Source organism: Nelusetta ayraudi, unplaced genomic scaffold (assembly GCF_046127955.1).
Source record: "Nelusetta ayraudi isolate G7.1 ecotype Tasmania unplaced genomic scaffold, CSIRO-AGI_Nayr_v1 ptg000022l, whole genome shotgun sequence".
NCBI lineage: Eukaryota > Metazoa > Chordata > Actinopteri > Tetraodontiformes > Monacanthidae > Nelusetta > Nelusetta ayraudi.
The window spans coordinates 1,942,656-1,964,482 of NW_027466072.1; the positions used below are offsets into that span (position 1 = coordinate 1,942,656).

Below are 21,827 nucleotides of genomic sequence, written 5' to 3' on the forward strand. Positions count from 1 at the left end.
AACTTCTTCTCTCCTCGACTTTGCGAACCTGCCCTAGCCGGATCTACTTCCCCCCCCACCCACACACACACACACACACCACTACCACGGAAGGCAACCGAAATCAGCCCCCTCAACCTCCCCCGCCTCCCTCCGCGGAGGCAGCCGGTTCACCTAAAATAAAAGGTGCTTTTTTTTTCTTTCCCCCCCCCCAGGTACCTTTACAGCGGCGGCCAATGAGCGCACTGCCCTGTTGCATCTGCAGCCAGGGAGTCGCGTGTCTCTAAAGTGAAGATATATCCGCGAACGAGGAGCAATTGAACGGCGAATAGGTCCTCCAGAGCGCGGATGGATATGCTGCCTTTCTGCTGCGTGCAGCAGCCAATCACAGCGGGGTACCCGGAGCCCGAGGCTTCACAAAAAAGCATTGACGTTAAACCTTTATTTGACATTTTCTATACGCCCGGACATGTTACATTCCTTTCAGATTATTAAAGGTCAAATGCACAGTATTTGACTTCTGACTGATGGATGCTGCTGGGGGGGGGGGAACTCAACTCACCTTCTCCAACTGTCCTTTGAAAAGTGCACCGTGCTCTCACTCCTTGCAGTGCAGATCAGAGTGAGTTCAACTCAGAAAACTCACGAGAACAACAGCCAGCTATTAACAGCTGGTTTAGAATAGAATAGAATAGAATAGAACAGAATAGCTTTTATTGTCCTCGCTCAACAAGTGGTTACAACGAAATTGCTGTTTTGAGCTTCATAGCACCCTGTTTCTTTTTTTTTCCTTCTTTTTTTAAAGAAAGATGTCAAGGAGATATGAAAGTCATAGAGTCAGACATTGTGCCTGTGTGCCAGGTTTGTCCAATGTTTCTTATAAAGTGTCCATTCAGAAGGTGTTTCTCTTATTTTGTGGGAATTATTCTAAGCCATAATGATCAATGGAGAGGGGTCGATTAAAAGAGGACCCAAAAGAATCAAATGAGACTTTAGATGTCCACTCAACCACTTTTATGGTTTATGTGAGTTCCGTACAGTCTCAGGTTGACCTCAGCTAGTCCACGGCCATGAACGGTGTGTGTGAGGAGCTGAACACCTTGTTCATTGTCTAGTTCTGTACACCACATACATTGCTCACCTCACTGTCTTCAGTGCCAAGACGGCGTTGAAAACCACGTCCATGCTGGCTTGTGCTGTTGTGTCTATAGACATACACATACTTGCTGAGGCAAAACGCTATCATGGAAATCTATCCTGCGGTGACAGAAGCCTGAAAGGTTACTCCAGCTTTCAAAATCGCAAATGCCATAGATTAGAATTGATGACATTGTTTCACAACAGCCGCAATACAGAGATCATTCTTGAGATATTTAGATTGTGGTGGGTTTTTTTTTTTTATTACTTTGTGTGATGTAAATATATGATAAATGTTTCCTCCATTTTGTTTGCATCTTTTTTATCAGTCAGAATAGAATAGAATAGAATTCCACTTTATTGCCATTGCACATGTCACAAGTACAGAGCAACGAAATGCAGTTTGCATGCATCCAAGTGCTTAGCAAGTAAAAATATATTTTTACAAATGTACACAAAAAACCCACAATGTGGTTGCCAAACCACATCGCCGTTTGTCACTTTAAAATCACTGTGAGACAGGAGTTGGTAACCCTCCCAAATGAGATTAAGCAACAGGTTTTCAACATTTTTGCAAGCAAGTATGAAAAGTTCTTTTCACTCGGTCCGTGCTTTTACCTTGAATCATTTCAAATGAAGATGGTTGGTGAGATCTTTGGGAGACACCAAACATCTTACAAATCCAAAATCTAATCGTCATCTAATCAAGACTCTCAAAGGCGACCAAGTGCCTGCACCAGAGCAGAGTTTCTAATAGATGTGTTGGGGGAAAAAACAAGATTTTAATTTTATCCAACACTTAGAATGGATATGACAACACATCAGTGGGATTGTGATGGTCATTGTATGTCCACTTTATATCCATTTAAAAAAAAAAAAAAAGATCAAACTAGTAGATTCATGTCAATATCTGGCAGGAATGACATCCAAGTTAAGTGTGTTTTCATGTGGATCACAGTCTGTCCTATAGAACCAATGCAGAACTCTCACGACATGAAAGTCGTGGTAGTCATGGTAGTTTTTTTTTTAAACTAACTATGTTTTTCCTTTTACGGATTTAAACCATGCTATCACTTTATCGCCACTTCTCATTTGCTGCTTTCACACCTCTGCCATAGGATGTAATGATGATTGCCTGCCTGGCTGCCTGGCTGCCTGGCTAGAAATAAGTCGCGGGTCTGCAGCAGTGAATGACATGTGTTGGCCCCTCCTCCTCCTGCTGCTGCGCTGCGCTGCTGAGTTGAAGCGCAACAACCCGGAGAGCGCAGCAGCAACTTCGCCGCAGCAACCTTGGTGAGTCCGATAGCCTCCCTTTTTTTTCTCCTTCTTTTTTGGTTTTTTTTTAAATGAACCAAATCCGCGGCGTCTCGTCCGAGCTCGCGGAGTGCTGTGTTGGTGCCCGACCGTGGCCGCGTGTGTTCTCGGAGTGGGTCGGTGGGACTATTTTATGTGTGTGTCTTTCCCTCCGCTCCAGATGACAGGGTTTTCGGGAGCCGTCGATGAGCGCGTTTGAAGTGACTTGCTGGTGAAGACAAGGGAGTCGAGTCTCGACCTGCGGTTCTCCCTCTGCCAGTCGGATCAACATGAAGTTCCTGTAAGTTTTGAGTTTTTTTTTTTTTTTTTTTTTTTTTTTTTCTGCCTCTTGAAATTTGCGCGTTAAAATAATGAATAAATCACATTTTGTTTCTCGGTCAATTTCGTGCTCGTGCCCGTGTAGCAGCCGCGGCGGCGTCCGCACCGCTGCTGCGCTTAGCTTCACCTCCTCCGCGCACTTCTTACCTGCTAGATTATAAGTGTGCTGTGAACAAACTAAGGCAGGAATAAATAAATAAATAAAAAATATTTATTTTTTTCTCTCCCTGCAGGGTTTGTGTGATAGCAGTCGCCGTGGCGGTGAGAGCTGCGCACGGGGTAAGTTCGCTTTGTTTATCTCGCAACCACTTCTTGTGAAGAGGCTCCGGTTGGTTTATTTAAAGAAGTTTATTTGTAAGATGTGAAAGGCGAAGCTCGTATGAATGTGCACCGTGTCAGTCTGCTCGGTGACGACGCGGCAGTGTCACCATCCCGGGCTGCGTTTTAACAGCCGTTTCCACCTCATTCCACCACCTTCCTTCCTTCCTTCCTTCCTTCCGTCCTTCCTTCCGTCCTACAACATCGTGCGCGTGCCGTGAGTTCAAAACGCGTGCGCAACGCAGCAGCGAGCTGGTTTCTGCACAGCTCTGTTGCGCGTCTTCGCTCCCCTGCGTCACGCATTGTGTGTCTGCGTGACTCATGACGAGACAAATTCACGTATTCCCCCCCCCCAATTTTCTTAAACCGACTTCAAGAAGTGTTGTGTGGCAATCTCACTTTACGCACGGAAAATAATGTGGGTGCTCTCCCAACTATGTGTATTCCAGTCCAACTGTAGTGTTTAATAGTAGCCCTAGGGAGTGAAAAAAAAAGAAAGAAAGAAAAAAAAAAAGCAGTTCACTTTCAAAGTGGGCCCGCTCAGAGTTATTTGCAAACCCCGCCCAGATACTGAATATTTAGGAGGCTAATGGGCAGACACGCCTCTTTCAGGCCGCGCCTTAAAGCCTGCAAGACTTCCTGGCAACCCCCGAAGGACGCATCTGATGTAGCAACAAGGTGTAGCCACCAAATTCTGGAGGTGCCTCGGTATCTTTGCACAGCAAATATAAAAAAAAATAAGTTGTGTTTAATACCACACAAAAAACATGTTTAATCTTAACTTTTTGTCACAGATTCTTTTTTTTTTTTTGTCATTCAGTAGTGTACATCACACTGTAAGCATTGACAACCAATCGTCAATTATTGGGGTTGTGAAAGTGTTACAATTTGAAAGGTTGACGCATCAAATGATTCGTTTCAAATTGGTAGACCCTTTTAGTTTGGGACTTGTGGGGTATTTAAACACAATTTAGTGGAGTCACAGACTGGCGAGCATGAGAGAAGATTCAGCCCAGTGTTCTTTAGATTTCCTATCAGCGAGCATTGGAGCTACTTTGACGACGGCAATTCATCAAAATCATTCTTTTCATTCTGGTCCAATGCGGTTAAAGGTTTGAGCCTCCTTCAATCAAAATTAAAACACACCGGTGTCTCCCCCACAGCATCCCGGAAGTCTTTGTAGCCCCTGACACCAAAAGAAGCAGTTGAGGCTGATTCACACCTTCAATCCAACCACAGTTTACACCCTGCTCTGCCAGCTGGGCCGCAGAGATGCTGAGTGGCAACATTAAAGTGAATCAGCAGCAGAAAGCTTTCTGTCCCTCAAAAGGTCTCTGATGGAGCTGCGTGTCCTTTGAATCGACTCGTCCACCCACCACCATCTCCCCGATGTTTTGTTTGGAGTATGTGGGTGACTGGGTGGCTGAGTAGATAGATCTGTGTGTGTGTGTGTGTGTGTGTGTGTGTGTGTGTGTGTGTGTGTGTGTGTGTGTGTGTGTGTGTGTGTGTGTGTGTGTGTGTGTGTGTGTGTTCAGTGCAATGGGTGGTCACCCAGGTTGCAGCAGCTACGCGTTTGGAGCAAAATGTTTGTGGAGTGTCACTGTTTAGATGAAGGTAGAGTTCAGTGAAGTGATCAAAACCTCTGCTGGGAAAGCTTTCTAAATGACAAATAGAGGTGAAGACAAGTGAAAGTATGGACTGTCCACTCATATTAGATCTGGTTTATCGTGGATATTTTTTATTTCAATTGCAAAGCAAAAATGAACTGCTTATCAACAGCATCACTGATTAATTTATAATAATGATGATGATGATGATAATAATGCATTACTTTTTTTTTTTTTAAATATAAAACAGATTCCATTTCCAAAGTGCTAACTAATATGATGCAGATTCTCATGGTTTCTGGTGCCAGTGAGCTAAGTGCACAGTATTGTGCTACAGTAAATATAGGAAGGACTGCAGATTTCCAGTAGAAAGCTTAATTTCCAAGTCATGGTAATAATGAACTAATCATTTTCAAACGTCCTTTTTAACATTTATTTATTAATTAGAGCAATAGTTAGGTGCAAATTAAGGTTTGTAATGAAGACGAGCACTCCCGAGACAGAGAAATATCTGGAGAAGCTCTCAGTTCAGTTTAGGGGGGCTCAGGTGTTGGCACAGGGTAAATATCACACGTGGGTGAGGAGGGATGGTGAGGCAAGGAGGCATGATGGTGAGGAGAAGGTGAGAGTAAACGGTTGCAGTCGCAGCTTCTGCGTATGTACTCGGGACAGTTTGTAGAAATCCAGGAATTGACTCTTTCCAGAGGAAGGAGAGGAAGGAGAAGAGAGAGGAAGGAGTCAGTGCAGGGATGCAGCAGCTCCTCTCTTCTGCTGTCCAACCCTCTGTTTCACCCTCAGTGGAATTCCGCCAGAGCTTGGCAGGACTTGTCAGGCTGTCTACCACTCCCCTGCAGGTGCTATAAGCTGGAACATTCCAGAAGTGCTAAGTGAGGTGACTGATCACAGCTTGATTTGTGGTTCCTAGACCACCCCCCCGTCCCCCCGGCCACCGCCGCCACCTCTTTCTCCTCTGCTTTCCCTTCTCCCTCCTCCTCCCTCTGTCACCCAGTCATTACCCCTTCCACCCCTTCCACCCCCACCTTCCCAACTTTTTGCTCTCGCTGCTTCCAGGAGTCAGAGGGGCCCATTAACAGTTGATTTGTGGGGTGGTTTGCCAGTGGTGGTCTCCCTTTCTTGGTGGCAACACATTGCGTTTCGGTTAAAAACCCTAGGTGTGTCTTTTAAATAAGCTTTGAAAATTTGCTTTAAGAAGTGGAACGATTCCCCGCACGTCGTTCTCAGTCTTGCAAAAGTATTTTATTTGAACAAGGCAAGACTGAGAACGACGTGCGGGAAATCGTTCCTCTTGTTATCTGCTCTGGTCCGTCCTGTGCACCTGCTCAAGAGACTCTTCAAAGGTTGACAATATGAAAATCTGCTTTAAAAATCAACCATTGGCAACATGTGACATTGACACAAAGTAGTTCTCTTGTCTCTTTTGAGTGGACAGATGCAAATTACATATACGACAATGTGCACCTCACGAGTGGGAGGCGCAACATACAAGAGTTTGCAGAGGACGCACAGCATAGAAACCTGGAGGTGCTGGTGGTGGCACCTTTTCTTCTTACAACATACAAGAGTCACATGAACTGAAGGTTTGCGGTGTCAGGGTTAATTCTGCCAACCTGTTTCCATACAACAGCTTTGATGAAAGAAAAGAGACTAAACTGCCTTAAGCGAGTGTCAGTTTGATTCTATCTGTCTTCCTGTCTGGCCTTCTAGGAAGAACACCATTCCTTTATTGCAATATTTGCAAGTTTGTAAGAAACATTGGACAAACCTTCCACACTGACACAATGTCTGACTCTCTGACTTTTATATCTCCTTGACATCTTTCTTTAAAAAAAAAAAAAAAAAAAAGGACGTTGCAAGAGCCTGAAATGGATGAATATCAGCGAACAAGAACAGACTTGGTGAAGACAATGATAGCAGATAATTGCTTCCCTTCTCCTCTCCAATTCTTCTGTTTGCCAATAGTTTCTAATTGACTGTGTGAGTGTAGAGCATCGATAAAATCAAATGATGTTTTGTGTTTGGGGGTGTAAAAAAAAAAAAACTGACAGGCCACAAAACCTCATGATTCCGATGCCAGGAGCCACTCGGAACCAAAGTAGAAGATAAATCACGACTTTGAGTACTTCAAAGACTGTGCTGTGGGGAAAGGGAAAAAGTGAGCTTTTATTTTGCCAGTTCAACAGAATTGCCACGAGCTTTCCAAATGCCGTCTTGAAACCATATTATCCCAGTTTGCCTTTGAAAAGCCCCAATTTGGAAGTTCCTCCCTTTGCTTCACTCCAGCTTCCTGCTTGCGTTTGTTTGCGCCTGTTTGGCCTGCTTGCATGCCTGCGTCTGCTGTGGACGCTGGATAAGTGCCTTGGAAGACGGCAAATATTCCAATCTAAATGGGAGCAAGCTCGCAGTGTCGAGGACGATAGGCACACTGGGCAAGATGCAATACGGCGCTCCCTGCTTTCTGAAACTGTTTTGGCATTCCTCGCAGGAAGTCTCTGTATCAGTGCACTATCATCCACAGAAAATCATTTTTCTTTTGTGCCTTTCGCTCGTCCTTGTGATTTTTGTTAGTATAATTTAGGAGAAAGCCGATTGAATTTTCTTGTGAGTTTCTCGATTTGTTCATTTCAATTTTTCAAAAATGTCTGTGGTAAATTGAGCCCGGACTCACGCCGTTCTGAGCCAACCCTCGTGCCAAGTCGCCATTAGCCTCATGCGGCCACATCGTTCGCTTTCTTCACCCCCTCACGCAGCCGCGGCACATATTCCGCTGTCAGTTTGTCCCCAGATTGGTCACGGTGTCAGAGGTTGTCCGAGCACAAAGGCGCCTCAACATTCCATCGCCCGCTTTCCAGGTTTGTTTATCGCACTTTGTCTTCTCATGAAAGGGAGACGCAAAAAAAAACAAAAAAAAAACAAAAAAAAACACCGCCAACACCGGTGGAGATGGGAGAGAAGCAGGGGCGGTTATTCCGTCTATCTGCAGCCTCCGGGGATGTGTTTGTGAAGGTCTTTAAGCCTGTCAGAGAGCAGCTAAGGTGGGGCAGCGTTTGGAAGGCTGGATCCCGGCGCCAGTTCTGCCGGAGCTTGTTCGGCATGCCTGGTCCCTTCTCCTTAATGCCATCGCTCGCCTCGGGGCTGTTTGCACTTCAGAGGGATTAGACCTCCAATCTTCCTCTCCCCTTGTTTGTTGGGATTTCTTCTCTGCCTGTCTTTCATTTTCTTTGCTTCATAATGTTGCCTTTGTCCTGTACAGACTCCACACTTGTTGCTCTTTTTTTTTCTCTCGCAACTTTTACATGTGACGTCTCAAACGCCGGCATTTCTTGGAATTTCACATTTTTGCAACTTGTTAGGAGGGGCCACCTGTACCGTGTTATTTCACTACAAATGTCAACAACCCACAGCTGACCTTTATCTGGCTGCTGATAACGTCCCTCAAATCCAGTGAAACGTTTGACTGACAGTGATGGAGCATTTAACGGCAATGATCACTCATCCATTTATCATGTTGCCGCAGATCGAAAACAGCGGCAAGTTAGAAAAGCACAAATATACAGTTAATATTTTGATATCGGTCAACTGTGAAAAAAAGAACAAAAAAAGCAGCTGAGTTATCGTGCTAGTTCTTGCCTGTCGAATGTTTTAGGTGAACTTACTCACAGTTTGCTGACAGGCAGATAAAGCAGCATTTAAAAAGGGGGTGAGCAATTTGTCAAGATTCCACCTTCTTTTTTTTTTTAAATACTAAGCCGTGCAGAAGCAGAAGCCTTCTGCAGTCTGTGTAGTTTTCCAAACAGGAACCATGGACATTTTACCCCCATCTCCAATCTTCAGGTTTATTTTGCAGTCAGGTAGCCTGACGGGCTCAAGTCGCCGCGTTGCTTTGATGCAGGGCTCCCCGCGTCCCCTCCCGCAACATCATTACTCTGGTATTAGACACCAACATCAGCCCTTCAAGTCAAACGTTCTCCCCTCTCCACTGCAATTATTGTATGCATGCCTGTGCAGACGGAACACATCTCCTTTTGTTTGGCAGTTTCGCCGCGGTGGCCCCTGTTTGGTTGAGCTGTGTGTGCCCGAGTGTTTGTGTGCCATCCTAATGAACTGTAATGTTCTTTAATAAGCGGCGTTAATTACAAAGTCAGGTATGCTTGGAAGCCATTCTTAGTGGGTTTTGGTAATGATGTTAGATAGTACAGTGGTTGCATGTCGCCCTGTGGTTGAAGTTTGGCTGCCGTCTCTCTCATCAGAAAGAGCCTCCAACAAAGAAGTTCTGTCAGTGTCCTAAACGTTGGGTGCTGAACCCGGACGAGAACCCAGTTTCCGAGCAATGGCCACGTCCATGGTCTCTTTCCATTTCCTTCTTGCATCTGGTTGGGAATTTTCTCCAAACATACAAATTCAGTTTTTTTCACACTAGAGTAGCAGTGTGGGCTCTTCCAGAGGAAGTTGCGATCAACACAGAAGGTGTTGATTGCATAGTGCACAGTTGTCTTCTCTGTGTCGTGCCCTATCCAACCCATCGCTGTTGCTTAGTGCTACTTGCTGTGCAGTTTGGAGAGCGTTTCAATCCCAGTGTGCAGCTGGCTTCACTGCACAAGACAACAGACCCTGACCAAGACTCCAACTGCCTCAATGTCTCGGTGGTTGTCAGCGGAGTGAGTGTCTCTTCTGTTTACCCGCCACCCCACTGCGGTCACAGCGCTATCATTGCCACATGAGATTGTGTCAGTCAGTGTGTGCGGCTACAACCGCACATTGCCTTTGCCTGTCCCTGTAATTACCTACACCTCTGCTCTGCTTTTTCCACCCCTTTGTCTCACTCTCATCCTCCGCTCCCGCCTGCTGTGCCAGCCACGTAATCCCAGCCAGCCCCGGCCATATTCCCGACACTCCCTTTCCTCTCCTTGGCCCTTTATAAATTGCATGCCATTGGCACACTGGATGCCCACTTTATTGGATGTTTTGGCAGCGTGTCTGTGTTTGTCTGGCATTTTCTCCCGTCATAACTGCTTTGTGAAGCAGCTGCCAAGGCAATGATGACACTGCTTTGTGGAAAAGACAGCCTGTGGCCATGGAAGTGCCTTTTATTATTGCTGTATGAATGCAATATCTTGTAGATTTACTTCCTGAACAGGGCATCTGTCTGGACAGATATATGTTTTTGCCAGAATTGACGATACTTTTTTATGAGTATTTATTTTCTTTACGCTTAAGTATATACATATATATTTAGAGAGAGAGGGAGAGAGAGACAGTGTGTATACGGAGAGAGAGTGTATATTTATATGGAGTCATTTTGTCAAATCTCATTCCATCCTATCTCATCCTAATCTCAAAATTCCATCATGTTTTGCATCTACCTATGCACCTCTGGGTATGAGAACATTTTGGAGCAGGTCAAGATGAGACCTGGCTGTTGCTGCCGGCCTGCAGCCATTGACTGAAACCTTGTCAGTCATTGTGTGGCCAAGAGTCATAAATAAGACGGACTTCCCAATCTGTCTTCTAGGTCTTTACATGGGGGTGTAAAATGCCACAAAAGTCAGGTGTAAATTAGTGAGCTCTGTAGCTGAGTGTGAGGACATCATTCAAAGCCTTAGGCTGAGCCTCCAGCATCGGCGTTTGTCTTCCCCGAATGGCACTTTAACCTAAAGCGTTGACTCCACTGTCAAAATCTTTATTGCCAAGAATCTTTTCCGATTCAGCCACTTTGCGAAAAGATGCTTCAGGTATTTCAAACATGGAGAGGAGGGGAACTCCCATGCAGAATCTTGTTTACGAGGGAGTAGTGACGACGTTGAAAAGCCTCGGTGGGGATATTTTCAGAGAGCGGGTCATGCTGTCCTCTGGCAGGCATCCATAAAACACTCTCAAGTCACATGCAATAAAAAAACAAAAAACAAACCCTGTGCACGAGATTCTCCTGCGCTAACCAAAGCCTCGTAGCAGGTTGTGTGACTGTCGGCGAGTGCAGGAGACCATTTGGCCGATGCTTAGGTTAACGTCACAGCTGACAAAGAGCTATTGTTGTCAGCTTTCTGTGCATAAATGCACCTGTGCAACGACTTTTCCCCATGAAAGCAACATTTTTATGGACTCACCACTGGGTCATTTAGGCAACTTAAGAGAATAAGTTGCTACTGGAAGTTATTTCTCCTGCTCAATTCCACCTGACCCCATGCACAACATAATAGTGGTCACATGCCTGGTAGTAATTGCTTTGACGTGTCAAAAATGTTATTTCATTTTTAATTTTGCGATTCCTTCCATTGAAAATATTAGGAGAAAGTCAAAAAACAAGGGGAAATGTTCTGCTGGTCCGAACCTGAAAGCAGCTACTCAGCCATGTAACAGAGGTTAGCGCAGCGCAGCACAGCACAGCACAGGCTGACTGACTGAAGTGGCCTGCAGCTTAGCGCTACCTGGCACCGTTCCCTTCAACTTCACCCAGAGCCTTGTGCTCTTAGCTTTAACTCCCATTCATTACGGGGTAAAGGGCCTCAGCCAGTCCTCTGGCTCCGTTCCCTGTTGCCCACTGTGGCCCCAAACGGCCACTAATGAGGGGGGACAGATGATCATTGTGCCAATCTATGCTACCAAAACGCTCTTATCGTCTTGATGTGCATTATTTGGAGAGTCTGACAGAGGCAGAGGTCTCCGTGACGGCGGTCGCTTGCTTTAACTGTGAGACGACAGCAACCCCACTCAGTGTGTTTGTCAACAGACTACAGTTGCTGCCTCATATTTACTTACCCGGCTCATCATCCCCTCCTAAAAATAGCCCTCTGGCTTGCTCTCCAGTTGGCCCAGGGAGCAGCATCAAGTGCAGGCCAAGTGGATGGAGATGAAGCGATGTTTCATTATTTCTGTGAATGGCGAGTGTGGCAGACAGTATTGGAAAGCAGAGTTGATTTTTTTTTTTTTTTTTTGTCATGCAAATGTATAAAAGTCATTTGTGAGGTAGTGAATGCAAAAAACGTATTACGTTCATTTATTTTTGTAAAGAATTTGTATAAGAATCCTAGCGATCTGGAACAGGCTGAGGACTATCTGGTGTATTTGTAGTAGCATTTCAATTTTGGGGACAGTGACAATTAAGAAACAATTGACCAATTGATAATTGACAACCAATCAAAGTATGTGAGAGTGGGAGTGACCTCGACTGCTTGAAGCTCTTCTGCAGCGCGACTCAAGACCCAAATCCCGCCTCACATGTGATACAGGGGGGAGAATTCTGACCAGCAAACTGAATGGAACTGGTGAAGTGAATCATAGGTGCTGTGTAAATGCATTATTGCACTGGGGAAACAGATAATGCAGTGATTCTTTATTGCTCTATGTGGTGGCTCTGACCAATCTTCTCTCCTCCAAGTGCTTCACAGTTGCCTTTCTATAAAATGTGGCAGCCTTAATCACTAAATCACTAGAAACCCCCTAATTGTTGAAACCTATATGAGATACAGCACTTCATTCTGACTGAAGGGCAGAAGATGGTGCAATACACAGCTTTGATTGGCATTCGCAGTCATTTTGTGGGCCTGTAATATGGATTAATTTGCCTATGATTTTTGATGTATAAGGCTCTGAAGGAACTGCACTAGTTATAGGCAATTTTTTTTTTTTTTTTTAACTTTCAGTGTTCCACTCCTTCAGTAAACTGGCTGAATAGCTGCCTTTGTTAGCGCGACCCTTTACTTGCATGCTTGTCTTTGTTCAGCCTGAAACTCTCCCAGTGCTGAGATATGGAGCGATAGCTTCTGCATACGTCCACGTACGCTTCAGCACCGTACGGCACCATGTGCAGGTCTTTGCAGTGTTTTGTACACAGAATAAGCGCATTAGGTGCAGAGTTCAAAACAATATCCAGCCATATGTTTCAAGAACATCTAGCAATGCCAGGCTCACCTTCTTCACAGTGTCCTAGAATGTTCCTGTGAGTTCCAGGTTTTTTATAAGTGTACATAGTTCAACAAAAAAAAAAATAGATTGTATTACAAGGATAAATGTGGAAAGGACTTTTGCCCATTGGTTGAGGTCAAATTATCATTACCATGTTGCAGCCGCTTTCAGATCTTTATGTTTCATCAACGTCTGCAGCGGCGCAGGATTGTCTTGTGACATCACAATGGGTCTGGAAACACTTCATGGTCAAAGGGGTTTAGGTTTAAGTGCAAAGCTTCTTGTCTTTTCTTTGACTCGTTTGTATCAGTCGATCATCCCTGAGCTCTCTCCTGGTGCTGCAGTTTGCCTGCATCTCCTGGTGTCCAGTCAGTGCCCTGGTTGCTCAGCTTAAGTGCAACCTGCCCCAGCATCACCAACACCGTCGGCATTCCGGATGACATTTAGCTTCTTGGAATCTGTGACAGGGAGTTGAGGGGACAGGCCTGGGCTTAAGACCCATCAGCCCATGAGAATAGCCAGGGGGAGAGAAACATTCCTTGTCATCCCCATAGCTACTACTGCCACCCCCGCCCCCCCCACCCCTCTGTGGACCCCCAGCCCTCCGGTTGCCCTCCAGCTCCTTGAAGAGGTCGCACACCTGTCTGCACCTCTTCTGCCTTTTCCTCACCTTCTGTCGTCCCTCCTCCCCTTTCCTCTTTCTCCTTTCATCCACCCCTTCCTTTGCATTCATATGAACTCCATGACCTAATAAATAAATAAATTATCTGTCTATCTATCTATCTGTCTATCTGTCTATCTATCTGTCTATCTGTCTGTCTATCTGTCTGTCTATCTGTCTATCTGTCTGTCTATCTATCTATCTATCTATCTGTCTATCTGTCTGTCTGTCTGTCTGTCTGTCTGCACTACAAGTCACGTTTGGTTACACCCTATGAACTTAATGTCCTTTCTTTCATTCTCATGACTATTGACATTGCAGTCTCTCACTGAAGGCATCAAAACTGCGTATGAACACACATGGAATTATGGAGGAAACAATAAAAGTGTAAAATAACTCAAACACGTTTTATATTTAAATTCTTCAAAATAGCCACCTTTCATAAAAAGCATATTTAGAGTTATTTAACATGTTTTTCTTTAGGGCATAATTCCATATATCTTGCTTATATATTATTATATATTTGATGTCTTCAGTATCTATCTGCAGTGTGGAAAGTTGTAAAAAAAGAGAAGGTGTGTGCAAACTTTTGACTGGTAGTGTATATGTCATGTATATGTACATGCACACAACTTAAATGCTAGCTAGCATACTTGCCATGAAAGGGAGAAGCGTTTGCAGTTTATTGTCGCCAAGTTGTAAAGTCTGGAACTCAAGAAGAGCCGAGCTGTGTAATGTGTCGTGCCGAGACATGAGATGATGCAAATGCACAAATTTAAATACATTAATAAATAAAACACAATAAGCATACATTTTGACAACCTTGAAGAACTTTTATTAATAAGTCGAGGTTGGTTTGTCATTTTAATGCTGATTTAAAGCAACACCAGAGCTCTAATCCTACCTCAATGCGTTGCCAGAGGCCTTGTGTTTAGGTGTTTTCTCCACAAAGGCATGCGGATAGATAAAAAAAAAAACTTGTCAGTTGTCACACAGGAAGACTTCACAGTCCATTTGCTTTTGACTCACAGCTAGATATCCAATAACCCACACAATATCAGAGAACCCCATAGACATTCCTCAGAGTCTCTTTCACTTTGTTCATTTCCATCTGTATCCCAGAGCAGATGGTTCCCCACAGGTGAATTCTCCCCCCTGCAGCGCCAAACGGAGTAAATAAACTTTTGGGACTACAATCCCAACAAATCCCTAGCGGCGTTGTAGTCTAATGTCTGGGTCACTGAGATAGGCAGTGAGGGGTCAGCGCTAGAGCCGCAGGTCAGAGGTGACTGAGCGCCAGCAGGTAGGATCTCTGGCTTGTAACTGTGTGTGCACAAAGGTCACTGTTCAAAAACAGGACTTTAATTACTTACTTACTTGCTTACTTGCTTACTCAGTGTTGGCCGTACGCGTTGCCTTTCCAAATTCATCAGCATGACGGAGAGTTGATGCATTTTAAGAGTTCAACTGCAGCCGCAGCGCGCCATAAAGGAGAGCTCTTCTGACCTGCGCCGCTCTCTTTACAGGGTCGGACGTGTGTTTTCTTTGGGTTGTCGCTGATAAGAGGGGAGATGACGGACAGGCATGCAGTTGCTAAAGTCACCTGGAGCTCAATAGGAAGAGGCCACAGTTTCACCTGTTGACACAACAGATAAGACCGTTGTCATAAGACATAAAAAAAAAAGAAAAGAAAAATTACACAGTTTTCTTCAACACCAATCACAAAATTCTTCCAGCTGGTTATTTTTTGTTGAAATTGACAATACCTGCCTGGCCTAGTAATTAGTGGACAGAAGGCCTAAATTATCAATCCTTTGTTCAGCCCTGGCTTTGTCATTAGCATTATTGACAATGCAATTATCATCATCCAAATTCTGGGGGTTTCACTTTGGTTTCAAGTGCTCTCTTTCACTCACTCTCACCTGGCTGCTTGAGTTATTTCCACATTGGAACAGCTGGAATAGTTCCATTGTTCCAGTATGGTGATGCCTTTCTAAGATGATGAACGGGCCACTGGATATCGTCGTTTCTGATCTCTTGTCGTCTCTGTTGTCCAGAGGTTGAAGCTGAGCAGACTAACGTGTGCTCGGCCTGGTGAGCGACAGTTCCAGCGAAGAGCGGCGTCCTCTGCTTGACTTTTCGTCTTGCAGCTTTGACCATTTTGAACAAATATTGACCCTACTCTCGCGCCTTTGTTTGTCTGACGGTATTTGACAGACAGAATGAACCTGTACAGTTCTCAGCCGTCTCTCCAGTTTATATCCCAAACCTGGCAGCTGCAGAGCTCCAGAGGTTGGTGAATACACAGAGATAACAAATTGATCCCCACGACAGCGTGTTTATGCTACTGGTTCAGAGATTCTTATCGGTTTTGCTGGCTCACTCACTGACACGTGGATCATGTAAACACTATTAAGGTTAATTTCATATTGTTGTCTATATAAGGGAGATTTTACACCGTCATCGTGATAGCAATCAGTGTGAAATTCAGGTTGAAAAATGCACACACGACAGAATTGAAAAGAAGGTAATGAAACGATCAAAGTGCAGGGTGTCACTCAGATGAAGACCAGATGGAGGGGTGAATGTGAGGCCAGGACACGACGCTGCTTACAGGGGTTGTTTAAGTCAATGGCCTGAGGAAGTCTGACCTCTTGTCCATCTCTTTGAGAGAAGCACAGGCTGACATTTACCTGGAGATCTGGAGAACGTCGCAGTTCAATCCGTCACTTGGCTCGCTGCCATCGAAATGTGAGGCTTATCTTTTGAAAGTTGAAACTGAGAACAAGAAATTTGAATATTGGATGTTTCAAGCAAGTGAGCGTCATTTTTTTTGCAAAAATAGTTTTGTCTGTCGGTAAATGATGGAATTGCTAAAATACCTTGCGATAGTAATAACCTTTGTCATAAAATGGTACACGATAAATAGTACAAGCTAATTTTCTGATGGTTACGTGAGACCATAAAATATTGGGCTTTGACAACATGTGTTTGTATTTATTACGTGAGGAGAAAAATGGAGTCACTATAAACACATTTTGTGCTGTGTTTTATTATTTGTTATTATTTTTTTGTAAATCAGCTTCTTTGTGTTTGCTAGAAATAATGGCTGTTGCACAACACAAAACCTCATGCAAAACCCCTTGCGGTCCTTTGACACAAAGTGAAGCCGCTAAAATGTAATTAAATTTGCTTTTTAAGGTCAAGTTGTGTGGACTTGTGCGCTCATGTGCGGGAGGTATTTGGCTTTTAATTAGCCCTCTGGCGAAGGTGGGCTGAGGAAAACAAACATTGGCATAAGTTTACATGGAGGTGAAAATGCAGCATCATTTGAGATAGAGAGGAAACGTCCAGTTGATTTACTTCTTTTTTTTAATCAGGCAAAACTTTGACCCATTGAAAGGGCGTGAGGAGAGAGCCAGAGGGTGCACGGGCCTCTCGTGCCATAACTCAGCCCGTGTTTACGACCAAGTTAAGGCGATGCAATGCCTTCCTTTTGCCTTAACAGACTTTCCCATGGAGCTCCTGCTCACTTTAAGGTCATCGTTTACGCTTCAAGGGGCACGACAACCGTTCTGCATGGCTCAACAATCCCGCTTCCTTTTATTGGTGCAGACCATTTGTCTCGCTCACATCTGTGTTAACTTCATGTGCAAAATATGTAGAAAAAAAATGACAACATGTCAGTGTCTCCCATTAGAGGAGGGGAAGGGGGAGATGAATAGTGGGACAGGCTCTGTATACCTCTGCACTGATGGCTGCATAGTAGTTTAGTATTTTTTTTGTCGTAAAGTATTTTAGTATTTATCGTTTCTCATTTATTTATCTCGTTGCACTTTCGCACTTTCTTACATGTAACTGTGCTGTGTGTCTGCGAGCAGCTGAAAAACTGAATCTCCCTCTGGGATTAATAAAGTATCTATCCGTCTATCCATAAAGACACCTTATTACATTTGCTTTCCATTGCAATTCAAAGTGTGACCAGTAGAGTGATTGCAGCGACTTGGTGCCACAGAGGAGTCGCAGTTATACATTTACTCACGCTGCCTCTACGACTCTCCTCCAACTGACCCAGCGCTGCTCGGCCACCAGAATTCCATTCCTTCCACTTGTCCCAACCCCTCCACACATAAGGTCAAAGGTCAACTAGAAGAAGAAGGAGGGGGGGGGGGGTGAAAGGGAGGTGGGATGGGGGTTGGCAAGCGGTGTCCTTTATTTTCCCTGCCTGTTGTGTCAGTGTAGCACAGATCCCCCCCCCCCCAGTGTTCCAGTGTTGGTTGTGTCTTCAAAGGCACCAGTGAGAACGAGAACGAGAGCGAGTGGAGGGAGAGGAGAGGTGTTTTCCTTTTTCCACGCTGCCCAGGCATGTGGATGCACTGATATGCATTGCTTCATGGGTAATTAACCTTAGCAGGTGGATGCTTCACTGATTGGCCCTCAGTGCGGGTTTCTGGATAAGTTCATGGTTGAGCTTTTTGTTATTGGGTAACGACAGCAAAAAACTCTTTGCCTGAGGTGAAGAGTAAAAAAAAACCAAACTTCTTGTTTGTTCATGCACTTGATACATATTTGAAACACCCTGCATCAGGTTTTCACATTTCTTAGGGCTGAAGTGGAAACGCCTGGCTAAGTGTATTTCTAGATCTCTAGGCAGCCTCCCATTAAGGACCATCACAATACTGGTGCTTTGCTCTGCCTTCTGGAGATATTTAACATGCAAAAACCAGTTTGGGGCAACTATTTTTTGTTTAAGTCCTGATATCCTGCACTCCTAGGAAAACGGCAAACTTCCTCCTCCTTAAGCATGTACCAGTTAAGTATTGAGTTCACGAGAACAGTGAACAAACGAGTAAGAACCTGAGGGTCACCCGCTGTTGCTACCGCAAGAAAACCTACATAATAAGCATACAGAAATTAAATCAGTAAATTGAAAATAAAAAATAAAAGTACAAGTAAGAAAAAAAACTGCACTTATGGGTGTTAGAAATAAAATCCATTTGTTCCAGATTTGTCTTGTTGGATTCTTAGTTGGAAGGTCAATTTTTTTCATCCCAAGTATCTCTAGTTGGGGCAACTCTTCTGAAGGCACAAACAAAATATAAAATATCTGTTTCTGTCACTGCATTCTAAGAATTTAATGTTTCCCTTCTCTATACGCGCCGACCTCGGCCCCTTGTGCTCCACTTGACCCGTCCTGCAGCATCTAAAGGGGGGGGGCACTGGCGCTCGGCAATCCGCTCCATGCCCGAATACGTTCACGTATGAAGTTCAGTTCACTTGGCGAGTCTGAGTGCTTCAGCACGGTGCACTTCTCAGGCTCGACGGGACGCTTCTTTTAAGAGCACAGACACGATCACCCTTAAAAACATCATTCACTATTGTTGAACCCCACATTTGCGTCCGTCTGGATGCCACAAACTTTTAGTCTGCAACTTTTTCCATCTTATCCTCTCAGTCGGGGCTGCAGCCTGGAAATATTTTCTCCCTAACCCACAATATTGTGTCTACACATCAATACATCATCTCTAAGCCCCTCCGTGGCTTGCTGTGTTGATAGGTGAGCTGTAATGGCTCCCCAGTGGGACACTTAACCCCCAGTCCATGTGTATTATTTCACTGCGGTTTGATCCGTGATGGCGCGTCCTCTGGGATCCGTCACCTCGGCACCCCCATGGCCAATGTCGTGCTTTGCAGCGCAGTGGTGGTTTCCTGCAGGAAAGAGGGAGCTGAGCGGCTGACAGCGGGCGGCGTGTTCAGGCAGGACCCTTGCCGTGTGTGAAACCATGATGCCTGCCAGCTGTGTAAAGCTGGGCTAAGTCCCCGCATTTCTTTAAAAAAAGAAAATGTTAAAAAAAAAAAAAAAAAAAAAAAAAATTGGACCGGCTTTCCGCAAATGTACGAGTTGTCTATCATCTGCACATGTCTGGGTTTTCAGCGCAGGTTGGACTTTGGGAGACCAGGAGCGTGTTTTCAAACGAGATCCCACCGACGGGAAACACGACTTGGTGTTTGTCGTGAAGAAGCTTTGCCAACATTCAATGCAGAGGCGCAGCTGTGTTACAAGCGGCGTTTCCATGACAGAAATATTGTGTTTATTTTGCGAAAAACTAACATTTCGACAAAGTACAATTGGGATTTGCAGGTGTTTCCATTGAATCGTGTGAAGTGCATAAGCCGTAGTTTTGTTTGCTTGCGTTTGTTTGCTGTCAAGATTCACTTTGGTTACTTGTAAAAAAATAAAAAATAAAAATCCTTCTCCTCCTCCGTCCAATCATAACGCGCCATTTTCACTTGAAGTGAACTGGTCACGTGACCCCGTACGTCACGTCAGCTGATGTATAAATGCGAAAAAAAAGTCTGAGTGATATTCCTGTATATGGATACGTCTGAAAAACCACCTCATGAGTGTCACAACTTTTTAGCCATATTTAAGAGGTCTTTTTCCCAGTTCAGGTGATTTGAACAAGCCTTTTACTGTAGGAAAGGATCCAGATCCAGTTGGAGCAGATAGATACGCATAACAGAATTGTCCTGTGGGGTGACAGAGGACAGAGACCTGGTGGTCTCCTTTATTCCCTGAATGCCAAATAAAATGTGCTCGCCATGCTCCCAGCAGGCTGCTGCTATCTCTAAAATATTTGCAAAGATCTTCCGCTAGTCCCTTATATAGCCGGTTTACAACCACACTATTAAGCAGCGAGCGTGTATACACTGCCACATCCTACATCTGCAAGTCCCAGAAACAGCTTTGAACACACAGTAAACTCTGATGCCCCACACACATCCATGTTTATTAAACACCGAGAGCCATAATGCAGTGCAGATGCAGGTCAGCCTGTCTCTCAGATGTCTGTAGGCATCAGGTTTGTTCTCTCTCAAAGTGGCCTTGACCTCTGACCTGTGTGTGGGCGGGACAGGGAACAAATGGGAACGGCAAAGAGAGAGACTTTCAGAGAGCTTGTTAAATCTGCTGACTGTCCAGGTCGGTGGTCCCAGTTTCAGAGAGACAGTTTGCAAATTTGAGCTCAGTACCTTTTAATAATGATCAAATACTCATTTAACGCTGGTGCGCTATTAATTGCAGAGTTTGAAGTCTGATGCCTTTGTGGCGTTAATATTAATACGTGACACCAGCCGTTTCCCTTCCAACTTGCATTTTTTTTTGTACTTTTTTTCCTATATTCGAATTAAACTGACTGTAATTAGAGCCCTGAGTCTTTCTTATGGCTGAATATGTTTTTCTTGAAAGTTAATGTTCTGTCAATTGCCCCATGCAGCTGACCATCTCAGGGTATTATTAACCATCACCTGGCTGTGAACTGTACCATGGTGCTCGACAAGACCACTCAGACTGGCTACACTTTAACTGCAGGGCGCTTGTTTTAAAAAGGGTTTGTCTTGAATTAATGGTAATTAATGGTTCATTCATCAGGCCATGTGTAGAACACAAGTTCTGTCACTTAAAAAAAACTGCACAAGGCAAGTGTGTCGCCTGAACGAATCCTCTCCACTGCGATTTGGAGATTTGCATCGTTAAGAAAACCAGTTGAAACTGTGTTTGTGCTCTTTCAGTTTTTCAAAAATGGGTTACAAGGATTAAGAATCATCCAGTGGTTGCCCAGCATTTATTTTTTCTCTCCTTTCTGTGTCAACTTAATAAACCGACGGTGGTGATGTTCACCGGGGCCACCGCTTGTCCGAAATTACACAGTGGCCTGTGTTTAACTCACTGAGACAAATGAGAAATATCTCTGTGGATTTAACGGATCGTAGCACAGGGCACTCGCTGGTGATTTAATGTTGAATGAGATGTCGGTGTGCATGCGTCGGCGCGAGCGCAGGAGGCAAAGAGTGATCCAGCTCCTATATCGTCTGTCTGATTCCCTCTGTCTGCCTCCTCCCTTCTAATACCTGTTGCTACTGGATTAATGCCTGTGTCTCGCATACTTACCTGATAGCTTCTTGGCACAGTGTGCGCGAGCACCCAGCGGAGTGCAATGGGGTGTGTGTATCGTGTGTTGGGCTTGGAACAGAAAGAGATTTGTTTGTTGAGCCGGGTGACATAAGGGGGAAGTGTCGTGTCTTGTTGAGAGCAGAAGAAGAAGAAGAAGAAGAAGAAGAAGGAGAAGGAGAAGAAGAAGGCTGAAGTCGGCTTCATGGCACTTGAAGGCCTCACTTGACTTGAAGATGACGCTTGACACCTTTGGTCATTTGGTATTAAAACACACTTGGAGACTAATTCTTCATCTGTGGTAGAAAGCAGCCGTGGGTGCCTCACTTCCCATACTGCTCCCCTCCACTGTGTACATGGTTGCCATGGCAACGGCTGCCATATCACCCAGCGAAGACACACACACACACACACACACACACACACACACACACACACACACACACACACACACACACACACACACACACATATCCATCCACGCTCTTTCTTTCCATCCATTCTCCATCCATGGTCTCTGTGTCACCGGGCCGTCCTGCTCTTCCTTGGCAGGCTGCTGTGACATTGCTGTGGCTTTTCATGTCCAGCCTTCACACCGGCCAGCCAACTTCCACAGCACGCA

At 44.8% G+C, this 21,827-nt stretch overlaps 1 protein-coding gene across 1 annotated transcript in view; it reads left to right on the forward strand.

Annotated features, from left to right (window-relative positions):
* Positions 1–2,291: 2,291 nt before the first annotated feature.
* The window catches only part of col4a6 (collagen, type IV, alpha 6), an 88,778-nt gene continuing 69,242 nt past the window's right edge, over positions 2,292–21,827 (forward strand). The window contains exons 1-3 of the mRNA XM_076027866.1: positions 2,292–2,409; positions 2,591–2,710; positions 2,982–3,027. Of these exons, the coding sequence (XP_075883981.1) occupies positions 2,700–2,710; positions 2,982–3,027 (57 nt within the window). The 5' untranslated portion in view covers positions 2,292–2,409; positions 2,591–2,699. The remainder of the gene's footprint in view (positions 2,410–2,590; positions 2,711–2,981; positions 3,028–21,827) is intronic.